Consider the following 13,777-nt stretch of genomic DNA (forward strand, 5'->3'; position numbering starts at 1 on the left):
TAGAAGACTGACAATGTGAGACCCATTTTCCTAACTCTAGCAGCCTTATAAAGAGAGTTTATAAAGAACTAAAACCCACACTGCTTGGATCATCATTTCAGAGATATTTCCTTACCTAAACAAACAAATAAAAAACAGAATGACCAAAGGCAGGCAAAAAAACCAGCAGGAAGAGGAGCAAGTTCTTTCCTCCTCCTTCCTTCCTTCTTTCCTTCCCCTTCCCTTCTTCTGATAGACAGAGGAGAAAAAACAAGGAACAGATAGACACACAAAGCTGAAGAACTTCTAGCTCCAAATTCATTATTAGTCAGATTCAATATAATTGTTTCCCAAGAACCTTGTAGTATCCAATGTTAGCCCAAGGAAATGTGCCTGACCTAAAGCAGAGGAGGACATAGAAACCAAGCTCCTGTTGGTCCAATATTACAAATATTGCACAAGCTTCCAGCATTTAACATCCTTGAAATTATGGTAATTCCATAATTACCATAATTCTTATAAACTGGTCTGCTTCCAATATCAACATATATAAGTAAGGGCTGTCATTAACTGTCATTTTTATTTGCACGAAAAACTAGTGCCACTCACTGTGGTTAAAGTTGGCTTTTTCTGTCCACATTGTTTTGGGGTGAAGACATTCTTTGCTGAAGATTCCTGGGAGCAACCGAGAAACATAGGGCAAAGTTGTAGCAAGTGAAAGAGAAATTCTATGCATAGATGCGCACACTGCATGGGCTTCTCCCCAAGAACAAAGATGGAAAGCCATGCACAAAGCCACTTTCATGCCATATTCCAATTTGCACAGGCACTATGAACTAAGAAGCACTCCACAATGAAAAGGGATGTTGTTGCTTGGGAGAAAAAGAGTTCCCTTTATAATCCTGTTTGCCAGGATGTAGCATTGTTCCTGCTTTGCCAATCTCTTGCTGCTGATTCATTTTTTAATTTTTTTTTAATCATGTTGGAATTCGCAGTGATAGAAAACCATGCAAGCAGTTCAGAGGAGCAAAAGAGTCAAGCGGAATGAAGTGGAATGAAAGGGAGCAAATGCCAAGCCCCAGGAAGGTCACACAGCAGGTACTTACTGCTATAACTTTCTTTGAGCTGCAGCTGTCCTTCTTGGGTGCGACTTTTTTCTGGAAGGATCAAGAGCCGTTTAGTGCTACAGTGACAGGGTTAACATACATCTCAGATACATTCAATTTTTAGGAATCACTCGTGTGGAATCTGTATTCATTGGGGTCTTTGACCAGGGATCTCAGGTTCAGGATAAAATCATGCATTCGCTAGCGGTGAGCATTTCCAGTTAATGCAGCCACGTATTCTTAAATTAAAATTCTTATAGTTCATGATCATTTCCATACAGAGCAGAGATTTTTACAGACGCAGGAGAAAGACATTAGAGCACATAAAATAAATGTTAGATTGGAATCCATGGGCACCCTCAGATTTTGAAACTCATATCAAACGCACCAACAATTCAAAATGATCTTTATATATCCTAAGGGAATGTTCCTTGTATAACTCTTCCTAAAGGATTATCTAGCCCAAGATTCCTTTCATGCCTGCATGTTTCAGAGAGAAGGGAACCAGTCAGCATGCAGAAATTTTAACTTCATCTTGGGATACTTCACAAGCAATTCTAGTTTCCCCTTGGATGTCCATAAAGGAGAACATGTAGCTTTCGGTCATTTTGCTCAATATTTATTTATTTATTTATTTATTGGTTCAATTTATATGCCGCCCTTCTCCGAAGACTCAGGGCGGCTTACAATGCGTTAAGCAATAGCCTTCATGCTTTTGTATATACCTGCTTAGTAAGGCTTTCGCCCCCCCCCCAAAAGCGGTGTTCTTTTTTATACAAAGTCAGCTTATTGCCCCCACAATCCGGGTCCTCATTTTACCTACCTCGAAAGGATGGAAGGCTGAGTCAACCTTGAGCCTGGTGAGATTCGAACTTGCAGTAATTGCAGGCAGCTGGAGTTACTTAACAGCACTTTAATCTGCTGCACCACCAAGGCAAGGCATAAATGGATAAGTGTACTGGTTTTTATTCATTTGTTTAATTGAGTTCTCTTTATTTAATTTTAAGACATGTGGAGAACAGATCGTATTTTAGGTCATATTTATGCAGAAATATTGTCAATTCAAAAGGGCGCACAAACACTTAAGCACCACCTTATTTACAATGTTCTGGTTACTAAAAAAAAAAAGATACACCAGGCATCAACAGTTTATCCTCAGCCAGTAGACATCATAACTGAGGTTGCAGTTATATTGCCCCTTACTTGAAAATCAGTTCTATTAAGTCAAATAGTCTTCGTATTACAAAATATTCATGAATAATTAACTTCTTATCGGATTTCGTGCTTTTCGATATAAGTTAGACTAGAAGCTCCTATCTTTATAAACAAAAGCAAAGAGTTTCAGGAGGCTAACCTCTCTTTTAGCCCCACATACTTTTATTCCCCTTCAGAATTGCAATATAATATACATCAGCATTCCCCATCTGGTATATACTAAAAGTATTCTTAGACCAGAGGACTATGGTTCATTCTAAACTAACCAAAAAGTCACAATTAGGAGTAACACTATGTACAACAATATTGAAAGAAAGTGCCTAAGTAGTCCAGAAATAGTCTGGAAAGAACAGCAGAAATTCTGAAAGGCAAAAAGCATAGAATCATACCAACTGTGGATTCTACTTACCTTTATTACCAGTTCACAATGGGAGCGTGCATGCATAGATCATCAATTATGACATCCGGGCGGGTGGGCGGAGCCTCCCGCCGCTTTTATTACCGGTTCCAAAGAACCAGACAGAACCAGGAACAATCCACCACTGAATCATATATGTCATAATAAAGATGAACTAAATTGTTTTTTTAGAAATGTCCTTATGTCTCCTGGCCCTCTCGCAACTGTCCTGCCTATTCACAAAAACGCCAGCTACAAGATTTGGGGGCATGGCTGGATTCTGTCATATCTGAAGTCCCAATTTTCGCCTCTTGGCTAAGCTCCTCTAAGCAAGCTACTAAAGGCTCTGATCAGGAACCCTTTGAATGGATGCGGGAGTGCCAGGTTGCCTTTGACAACATCAACGAAGTCCTTGTGCATCGGGCATTCCCGATGTTACTAAGCTGTTTACATTGTATGTGTCTGAAAACAAAGGAATGGCTGCGGGGCTACTGTCCCAGACCTTTGGTAGCTGGGAACACCCTGTAGTGTATTCTTCCAAGCAACTTGGACTCTCTTGTCAAGGCTGACCAGGGTGCCTCCGGGCAGCTGCGTCCATTGTCTGGAGCTGAACAACTGACATTTGGAGCCCCCATAGAGGTTGAAACTCCTCATTCCATAAGGGAATTGTTAGAATTAAAGAGGGGGGGGTGTCATTGGCTAACAGCAAGTTGATTGGTGAAATATCAAACTGCTTTTCTCGACAATCCTCCTGTTCAATTAAAGAGGAGCACGCAATTTAATCCAGCCACCTTTCTTTTCCGCACTGGAACAGGGCATCTCACTTGATACTTATTTGGCAGACCACCTTTTTGATAGGAACCTGTATACAGATGTCAGGAACGTCATATGTCACGGAGAACAACAGGCTGGCTACACTGTGGTTGTCAGATGTAGCCGAGCAACCAGTGGTCACCATGGACCAGTTAGTGGAAGAATCAACTTTCCCTATTGGGACTTCAGCTCAAAAGGCTGCATTTATTGCCTTGACTAGAGCCTTGGAGTTATCAAATAGTGTGGTTTTCAATATTTATACCAATAGCAAATTTGCTTATGGTGTAGAAGATAACAGAACAACAAAATAACAGAACAGACCTTAGAGATTTTCTAGTCCAACCCCCTGCTCAAGCCGGAGACCCTACACCATTTCAGACAAATGGTTGTCCAAACGCTTCTTAAAAACCTCCAGTGTTGGAACATTTACAACTTCTGGAGTCAAGTCATTCCACTGACTGTTTTCGCTGTCAGGATGTTTGTGCTTCTAACTGTCAGGAAATTTCTCCAACTTGCTCACGGTACTTCATGGAAGGAGCGTGGTTTGTTAATTGCACAGGGGAGCCCAGTTAAATATGATCCTAATATGCTACACCTTTTGGATGCCATCCTGCTTCCTTGCATGCAAGGATGACAGTAAACATGGCAGCGGTAATGCTTGTGCTGACAGCACTGCAAAGTCTGCTGCTTCAGGTCTTTTCCCCTTGGTATGTGCACTCATTCCTTCCCAATTACCTATGCTGCGCCCTTCATGTACTACTCAGGATAGGCACACAGCTCATTACAGGGGAATTGGTGACAGAAAGATGGTAAGAAACTTCTCCTGGCTCATGGCCCTCTTAAGAGAATTACATGCAAATACACATTGGGGGTTCCAAGGCCATGGCTGAATTTTTGTTAAAAGATTATATTTTACCCTGGGATTTTTATAAGGCTCTTTCAGTGGTCAGGCAATGCATTGTTTGTCAAAAGAACCCAGGAAAAACACAGAAGTGCCAGTTGGGTAAGTTTAGGTATGGTTATGCTCTGGACAGTTTTTGAAAAATTGATTTTACCGAATTGCCCCACAAACAAGATTTCTGGTATTTGCTGGTTTTGGTTGATGCCTTTTCTGGATGGGTGTAGGCTCTCTCCCTCCCTCTCTTGTGGATGCAGAGCTAGGCCCAAACAGTCATTGGGTCTGTCCCCTCTTGAAGTTATATATGGCAGACCATATGCTTATCATAGTTCTATATCTACCTCTCTTCCCTCCTTCAGGGACCATGTCCTTCAAGAATACGTTCACTTTCTGATTAACAATGTTTCTTCCATTTCTGAAACTGTTTAATACTGTTTGTCCTCCCAGTCTAACTCACCTAGTGCACTCATTCTGCCCTCGAGATTAGGTTCCTGTCAAATCCTGGCATTCCGGTGATCCTTTGTCCGAAAAGTAGAAGGGACCTTGTATTGTTCTTCTCACCACCCATAGGTTGGTTATTGAAGTCCAGACCTGCATTCATCACACCTATCTGAAGGTGTCTTCTCTCCATGCCGATGATGAACTTTGGGTTGTTAAAGTCAAACACCACTATGGTTGTTGGTTCATTTCAGGATGCTATGTGATATGAGCTGAACGCTCTATATTGCTTCTTATCAACCCAGGGACTTTTGTGCTTTTGGTCCTTCTTTCTTCTCTTGCTACAGAATTGTTTGCTCTTTACTGCCATTGACTGCCTCTTTTTATTTGTGCTCCATGGCCTCTCCTATTATTTCCCCTTTGTCTCTGTCTGTCTCCTTGTCTTCTTTCTCTACAGGAGGGGGTGGATTATTAGTGCTATGGGACTGGGACTGAAAATGATTGGGATGTAGACATAGAGGTGATTAAGGATATTCAGGATTCTCTGACCTTGAGCTTTACTCTTCATAGTCTTCTGGATTCTTTTTGTTGTTGTTGTAGTTTTTGTATACATCTTAAACCAGTATACATGCAGGCTTGTCCTAAGAAATTTTACAGGGCGACTGAACAATTTTCCGAGTGATTCTTCTCCGCATTGCTCGAAGTATCAAAGGGGGGATTATGATGATCAAGATTCTTCCATTGAAATGGCTGAATTAAAGAGAATAAATGAGCAGTAATAACATCTACTTGTCCATAGCTCAGGGAGGCATGACAGGAAACCAGATATGGCACAATAGATTTGCTAAGTACGCTTCTTTCTAAATGTACTTGGTGAGCAATGACATCGTAGCAACTTTTTTTTATCTACTTTTATCTACTTTCATGCAAACGACTGTATTTCTTCCTTGTGTACTCAAGTAAATGATAAAGGCATGCCAAATAAATCATTTGGGGATCTGAATAATCATGTGATCTAGGCAGATCATATTAGTGGTCCGTGGGATTTAAAATTATGAATTTAGTGGTCCCTGAGGTTTGAAAGTTTGGTGAACCCTGTTCTAGAAGCCGTGGTGGCACAGTGGTTAAAATGCAGTATTGCAGGCTAATTCAGCTCACTGCCAGGAGTTCGATCCTGACCGGCTCAAGGTTGATTCAGCCTTCCATCTTTCCGAGGTCGATAAAATGAGGAGCCAGATTGTTGGGGGCAATATGCTGACTCTGTAAACTGCTTAGAGAGGGCAGTAAAGCACTATGAAGCGGTATAGAAGTCTAAACACTATTGCTATGTCAACCACTCCCTTCAAAGAAGTTCAAAACTAGTTGGATCAAGCACACACCTTGCGTTTGAGACAACGGCGCTTGAGACATTTCCACTGACGTTTCATGCCAGGTCTTTGCCTCCGCAAACAGATTGCACAGGTCCCACAGTCCTCAGTTATCTTGCAGGCCTGACAAATGCCACAATCAAGGCCCTGCAAACCAGAATGAGAATGGATGAGAGGTAACTGTTAAAGCTTAAGACCGTGTGTAAGCCTATGTGAAGCTGGAAAGAATCATCAGAAAACAAGAAAAAGCACAAACCATGGAAAAAGGAAGGGAAGGGAAGGAAAAGCAGGAAGCAGCCTATGGTACCTTTTTGACAATCTTCAAGCATCGGCGCAGCAAGCATTTGATGTCAATGTGGAACTTGGGGTTTTGGGCTCGCAGAACACATACACTGCAGATGCCGCAGTCCTGAGACATCTGGCAGGCCTGGCACACACCACAGCCAATTTGCTGCAAGGGCAGAGGGGTAGGGATAAACAAGGTTCTAGGGAAAGCAATCACCTCAGTGGCCCTTTCATCTCAAAAGCACCACACTTCACCTATCTGGCTGACCACATCAAAAGCATCACACTGGATGTTTACATCAAGCCTTTAACAGCAATTTGTCAAGCTGCCAAACAAAAGAGGCCTACCACCTCTCTAAACTAAAGACACCAGGAGTTTTTAACTATTGTAAACTATTCAGTGTCACTACGAGACAGGTGGCATGTACATTTAATAAAGTATTACTATATACACAAAACTGTTAAGGCATAGTTGTCAGTTCCTCAACTGATATTGGCCTTTATCGGCATCAAGTTATCCCCAAGAATCTAAGATGTTGTAATGTATCAGCGTAATCTATGCGCGGATCCAAGCTGTATAGCCTTTTATAACTGACAGATGGAAATTTTGTCAATACATGAGATTTTCTAAGTGCTGGCCAAAGTTTTTTGGTATGGCACCCAGTATGATGATAACCACTGGGACCACCACAACTGATCTTTCAATTTTGATTTTCAGATCTTGATACTTTGTGATCTTCTCCAATTTTTGGTCTTCTATTGTACTACTATTGCCACATCAATTATCCACACTTTCTTCTTTTCAACCACAGTTGTTATTAACCCATGGTCCATTACCATCTTGGGCCAAGATTCTCTGCAAAACACACAACATAGGACATTTTTGGCTGGAGATAGGATCAACCATAATGCACAACCTGCCAGATAGACTATTTTGTTTTATAGCTCTATTTTATATTCTGTCATGGTCCTAGGAGCTTTCTTCCTCCAAGAGGCAAACAAAACCTTAATCTTTTCAACTTAAAATTCAATCTTCAGCCCTGCTGCTATCGATAAAGTACATGCTTCTGTACCTCTGCAATACTCTAATACAGGCAATCCTTGACTTACAACAGTTCATTTAGTGACTGTTCAAAGTTACAATGGCACTGAAAAAAGTGAGTTGTGATTGCTTTTCACACTTACAACCATTGAAGCCTTCATTTGGTCATATGATCAAAATTCGGGTCCTTGACAACTGGTTCATATTTATGACGTTAGCAGTGTTCCAGGGTCATGCGATCACCTTTCGTGACCTTTTGACAAGCAAAGCCAACCGGGAAGCCAGATTCACTTAAAAACCCGGGTTACTAACTGAACAACTGCAATGATTCACTTAACAATTGTGGCAAGAAAGGTCGTAAAATGGGGCAAAACTCACTTAATAAATGTCTCACTTAGCAACATAAATTTTGGGGTTAATTGTGGTCGTAAGTCAAGGACTACCTGTATTCTAAATCCAAAACAGAGCACCTTCTAGTTGAGCTCGACATGCTGGCTACAGATTATAAGAAATGAAGAGCAAAAGCATCTAAGAGTCTCTCATTGGGAAAGCCTCTTCTAATATATTCCAGTATACAGCCAAGTTGTGTTTCAACGACAAATAAACAATTTTCAAATTTGAAATGGAATCGTAGCTTTTCAGCTCTTCCATTTTCCAGCTCTGTCCTTCTCTCTATCTGCGGTAAAACCGTTGTTTCATCAGTTGCAAAGCGGATAGCAAACACAGAGGTGCAATCATAAAAATGCAGACTAATAATAACATGCATACTTGTATCTTACAATGTCGCAGTAGCATTTTTATATGGGACACACTTATAACTAAGCACAGTACCTTTTATACTCACATACTTCAGTGCACTTTCTAAATAAAACAGAAAGTGTGACTGTGCCTTAGATCAGAGTTCCCCAACCTTTCCAGCTTTGCGGACTAGCTGGCGGAGGGGGAGGGGGGGGCAGATGGTTCCACGTGAGTGGTGGGCATGTGCACGTGCGCAGCTCCATTTACGCAAGTGACGAGCACACACGCATGCTGCTCGCACAAATGGAGCACACTTGCCCGTGCTTGTGCACTGCTTTTGCAAATGGGAATGCGTGCACACACATTCACCCACCACTTCTGCGGCCCAGTTCCAAAGGGCTCGAGGCCCCTGTCTTAGATCTTACCTTGAAATATCTTTGCTCCCTGTTAAAAGCTCTTCTCTGAGCTGAAAGAGGCAAAATAAGTAAGTAAGTAAAGCTGGCACACAAAAACATTGTCTTAGTGTCTACTAACAAATTCAGCAGCGTAGAAAAGAAGTCAATCAATCAAAAGGTTACTAGGCACAATAATAAGTGAATCAAACATCTGACAGATTGCCCTGCTTCTCAGGCAGAATAGAAGATGAATAAATATTTGGATTAGAAGAAAACAAAGGAAGGTTTCCAGCAGTCTTTCTGATTGACAGAATTGTCATCTCTGAAACAGACTTAGAGAAAGTTCAAATAGAGAAAGCAAGGGAGATGGATACTCTGGCACACTTATGCATTAGAAGCTTCTGGTCAAAAAAAGGCCTTGCAGATTCATACCTTGCCTTCAAATATAAAGCTAGCAATATTTTATTGAAGAAAGAAAGAAAGAGAATTTATCGTTCCTACTGACATTTAATTACTGTATTTCGATAGCTTGACAAGCGGGCCAAATTGATAGTCTTGAAAACCCTGTTCTCTTCCTTAAAACCAAGAGACTCAAACCCCTCGGGAGAAATTCCATTGGACTTGCATACTCGAAGTCCAACTCAGAGCATCTTTGATTAGATCACTCTCTTTTTCCTCTAGCAAAAGAGAAAAAGTAAAGCAAGGGACTCTCCAGGTACCACAAGTTGAGAGAGACCCCTAAGTCATAATCAGGTCTAAGATCATAATCACTCATTCCAAATAATGACTAAAGCCTAAGCTGAACAATATCCCTGAGCCTCCGAGACAACCCCAAGTTTCCTCTGGAACCTAACAGGATCTCTAAACTCTAAAGCAATCAAGGGGTCAACTGATAATGACAAAAGACTGATGTCAATTATTCTCATATCCAAATCTTGTCACTATTGTCACTATTCTGAGACAAAATCCAGATCTGACATAACCTCCTCTGTGCATCAGGCCATCAATGATTTGAGTAAGGTCATAGTGCCTGTGAGCCATCTCCATTTCCACTTCCAGGAAAGAAAAAAAACAGGTTGAAGGAAATTCCACCACTAACTCAGAGCTGAATAACTCTGAATAGGAGCAGCAGAGTTCCTATTCAGCAGGAAAGCTAATTTAGTAATAGCAACCCCATCTGACCCCTGGTGCCCAAATTTAGAAACTGGATCTCATATCCAGTCATCTGTGGCACAGTGCACCTGAAACCACATCATTGTTGATAATATAAAAGCAAAGCATCCATCCTTACAAAAGCTTTCAAGATATGGCTTTGCAATCTTTGTCTACAAAGATTTACATCATTCATTGTCAGGAGTAGCATTTTCACCTTTGTCATAGCAGTACAGGTAGCCCTTGACTTACGACCCTTTGTTTAACAGTGGCTGAAAGTTACAACAGCCTTGGAAAAAGTGACTTACAATCTGTAACTTGCACTTACAACTGTCACACCTCCCCCATGTTCAAATGATTGCAGTTTGGGTGCTTGCCACTGGCTCACAATTATGACCATTTGCAGCATCACATGATCATGATTTGCAATCTCTTATGCCTGTGTTCAGCAAAAACGAACACAGCAAAAATGCTCTTTGAGAAACTTAACAACCGTGTGACTCGCTTAACAACTGCCATCAAAAATTGTCATAAAATTGGGTCTGACTTGGCTTACAACCGCACCAATTTAAAACAGAAATTCCAATCCCAATTGTGGCTGTTGAGAACTATCTGTATCAGCCCTTTCCTTTTAGGTATTAATGAGCAGTCCGACACGCATTCAGTCACATGAGAAAAAAAGAGGTGCTTGCAAAGCAAGAGAGGCACAGGGAGACATAATGAAATCCAAACACTCAGCCACCTGCCTTCTCCAAGCAGTGACTAGGGCTTTGATCAACCACCCATCAGATCCTCACAGAAAACGCCTTTCTGGAAATCAATAGGGTCCATCAGTCACCTGGAGCAGGCTATCAAGTAGTTCCTGTCCCCTTGCCAGGAAGGGTGACAAAAGCAAGTCTGAAAGCAATCAGAGTAAGTTCTCCATGACAATAGATTGATGTCAAAATCCTTCTGTACCAGATCATGTCACAATTGCCTTGAGACAATTGCCACAGATCATTTAGTCACCAGTATGTGTCAGATCAGTGGATACTTGGGACAAGTTTATGGAGGCCATCAACTCCTAAAATGCTCTGGACACAACATTACCAGATGGCAAATTGAAATCCCCAAGAACCAGGAACCACAGGGGCTTCAACATAGTAACCACAGCTCAGTGATAAAATCCCATTGCTCCAAAATGGAAGCAGCTCAAGCAGCAGAGAGGGAGTACAACAGTTATTCCCTAGAATCCAACATCAACCAGAGCACCTTATATTCAATTATCTGCAGAGAACAGCCTCTGAGAGCTTTCAAAACTCAGACAACAGCCCCTGTATCTATCCTTTCCTGGGTCTTGGTTAATGCAAAACCCAAAATCCAGGTGAGCATAATTTCAAGAGAGGAACTTATCCCTCTGAGCCCACCTGCACATCTCAGGCCTGCCAGGTTGATACTCTTACCCTTGGTAAGATCATGAATGAGGGCAGCCTTTTCACATACTGATCAGAGGGTTCAACAGCAGTAGCCAGAGCAGAGAGCTATTGAGGATCCAATGACCAGGCACCAAGAGTAGAAGCCAAAGGCCAGACAGTGAGTACACTTTCAAATATTGGATCTGGTATCCCCAGGTATGGGCCACCTCCAGATTCCCACCATATCTTCCTCTGCCTGTTATCATTGTGATGTTCCTACCCACCTTCTCAACTCTCCAACTTCTTCTAGCTTTTTCCCCCTCCACAATTCCTACTGAGGGAATGGCCAGTTAATCCTTTAATTGCTTTAGTGGAACCTAAGTAAGTAATCAATCTACCATTCCAGCACAGCTACAATAAAACAAGCCCTTGTATCTCATCACTTGAAATACCAACCTCTGCAGTCTGGGCAGAGCCACCGACAACGTCTCTGAGATGGTAACATTACTTCTGGGAACTCTCCCCTACAGCTGGCACAGCACCTGGAAGAAGAGATGGACAGGATCATTCCTTTTCACCCACATCGTAATTCTTTCTTACTTGGTTGCTTATTGCAACATGCTTTATCATTCCAAGAAATTTTCAAAACTGCTCTCCAAAGATTTCCACTGCATAACCATATTCGGCTGTATTATCAGGAACAGTAATAACAGGGCGATCATATAGTGCCAATGATTAACTTGGCAACATTTTTATCCAATATTTGATTTGCTTTGTCATAATTCTCTGGCTATTACTGGCTAAACAACACAATTCACTGAAGATCTCCAGGTCAGGGGAACATGGCTTAGTTTAGGATGGAGGGTATCTTCCTGAACTGCATGGTCCAGAGGCCACAATGACAACTGAGACTTCAGGACTGCTGTTACCAAGTGATGTAGTCATATGACACTGTGCTTTATGATTTCATTGCTGAACAATGGAAATTCCTATCCTAACTGTGGTAACCCAAACGTTACCTTTACTTCATATAAACCTGGTAAGAATTATTTTTTTATGCTCTGATGTAGAAATGTCAGTTCTGATCAAATTATTGGCTTTCTTAATATGATTTCGTAAGTGTTTAAATTCAATTTTAGTCGGTTTTAACCTGCAACAGAGTTCTCTTTTGGTAAAAGAGAGAAGGAGACCTCTTTGCCTTAGAATATAATTTAAAAATACCGTACATTTAAAACCCAAGAGATACTTATTCCAGGGAAGTTTGATAATGCATTTCAGAAAGTTGAGTTTCGCATTTGGCTAGTAAATGGCTTAGCTAGAATGGAGTCACATTATCAGATTTTGGAAGAGAGCAACAGCTCACTCTATCAAAATTTGTATCTGAATTTATGATTTTTGTATGTGTAAATTTAAGGAAAAAAATACAATCAACCGGCAAAGATCTGCTTGTAATGGGACAAGGGAACTGCTCACGCCATAGCTTCTTTTGGATTGCTCTCCTGCAATGTCACATCTTCTATTTTTCCTGGAGAAGGAATGGCTGGAAGAGGCTGCCGATAACGTTTGCGCGGCTTTGGTGCCTGTTGATCCAGAGTAACAGGAAGTTCTGACTGTTGACTCTGCATATTGGCTTGGTTCTCTCCCAGAAACCCTAATTCTGGCTCTGAACGTTTCTGGTCCAAAAGTCCCTGTCCTGGAGAAGGCTGAGGCTCTAGAAACACCTGCAAATAAGGTGGTTTCTTGGATGGTAAGGTGGTTTCTGTCAGATGCAGTAGGTGCTTTTTACTACTCCTTTTGACCTGTTGGAGGAAGAAACAGAATGTGGTCTCAGCCCTATGACAGATAGACTCTTGTCTGCAAGTAAAAGCTTACTTCAAGGTTAATGGCTATATAAGATCCATACTTCACGTTCACCCAAGTGCCATTTCTGAACCAAAAAAGATAGGATTCCTATATATATCAATTAATAACCAAACCCTTCCATCCATGAAAATGTTTTACCAAGGACCAAAAACCAGAGAAATTAATCAACTATACAAGCCAATCCATGATTTCTACAGTCCATTTGCTTTTACATTGCTTTACCCAGGCAAAGGGTACCAGTTAAGTACTTTCTCATTCAAACACTAAAACAAAACATTGTAGGATACAACTTGAAAAACCATGGATTAGAATCTTCCCTTTGCATGGAAAGAGTGGAAAACAATTATCATTATGGTAGTTTTAATCATGTGGATTTCCATTTGTAACAGTATGTGGGAATGACCTTGGGAGATAGGAGAAAGAGCCACAGCCTAGACCTGGGGAGGTCAAACTGGCTGCCCGCAGGCCGGATGAGTCACGTACAGGCCAGCCCACCCCAGCTCCGTGAAGGGAGAAAAACATTGCAATACATCACATGACAGCAAAGTGACACTGCGAGTTTGACACCCATGGCCTGGACAATGGCCTGATAAACCGAAATTTGAGTTGGAAGGAGGAAGAGTGGTGAAAGCATTTCAGAAAGGATTTTCCCTAGTTTTTTGGGGAGAGTAAAAGTGAGGGATGGGAGGAGTACT

General features: G+C 41.5%; 1 protein-coding gene across 5 annotated transcripts in view; it reads right to left on the bottom strand.

Moving 5' to 3' along the window:
• LOC139312870 (methyl-CpG-binding domain protein 1-like) overlaps positions 1-13,777 on the bottom strand; it is a 71,932-nt gene that overhangs the window by 26,587 nt on the left and 31,568 nt on the right. For 4 of the 5 annotated variants that reach the window (XM_070938033.1, XM_070938030.1, XM_070938031.1 and 1 more), the window contains exons 5-10: positions 12,693-13,018; positions 11,676-11,761; positions 8,704-8,744; positions 6,226-6,360; positions 1,086-1,136; positions 589-654 (exon numbers count right to left, since the gene is read on the bottom strand). In XM_070938033.1, the coding sequence (XP_070794134.1) occupies positions 589-654; positions 1,086-1,136; positions 6,226-6,360; positions 8,704-8,744; positions 11,676-11,761; positions 12,693-13,018 (705 nt within the window). The remainder of the gene's footprint in view (positions 1-588; positions 655-1,085; positions 1,137-6,225; positions 6,361-8,703; positions 8,745-11,675; positions 11,762-12,692; positions 13,019-13,777) is intronic. The other variant, XM_070938032.1, reaches the window with a different exon arrangement.

This window comes from Pituophis catenifer, unplaced genomic scaffold, assembly GCF_029215685.1.
Source record: "Pituophis catenifer annectens isolate HBS135680 unplaced genomic scaffold, rPitCat1.0.hap2 SCAF_2, whole genome shotgun sequence".
In the NCBI taxonomy this organism is placed as follows: Eukaryota; Metazoa; Chordata; class Lepidosauria; order Squamata; family Colubridae; genus Pituophis; species Pituophis catenifer.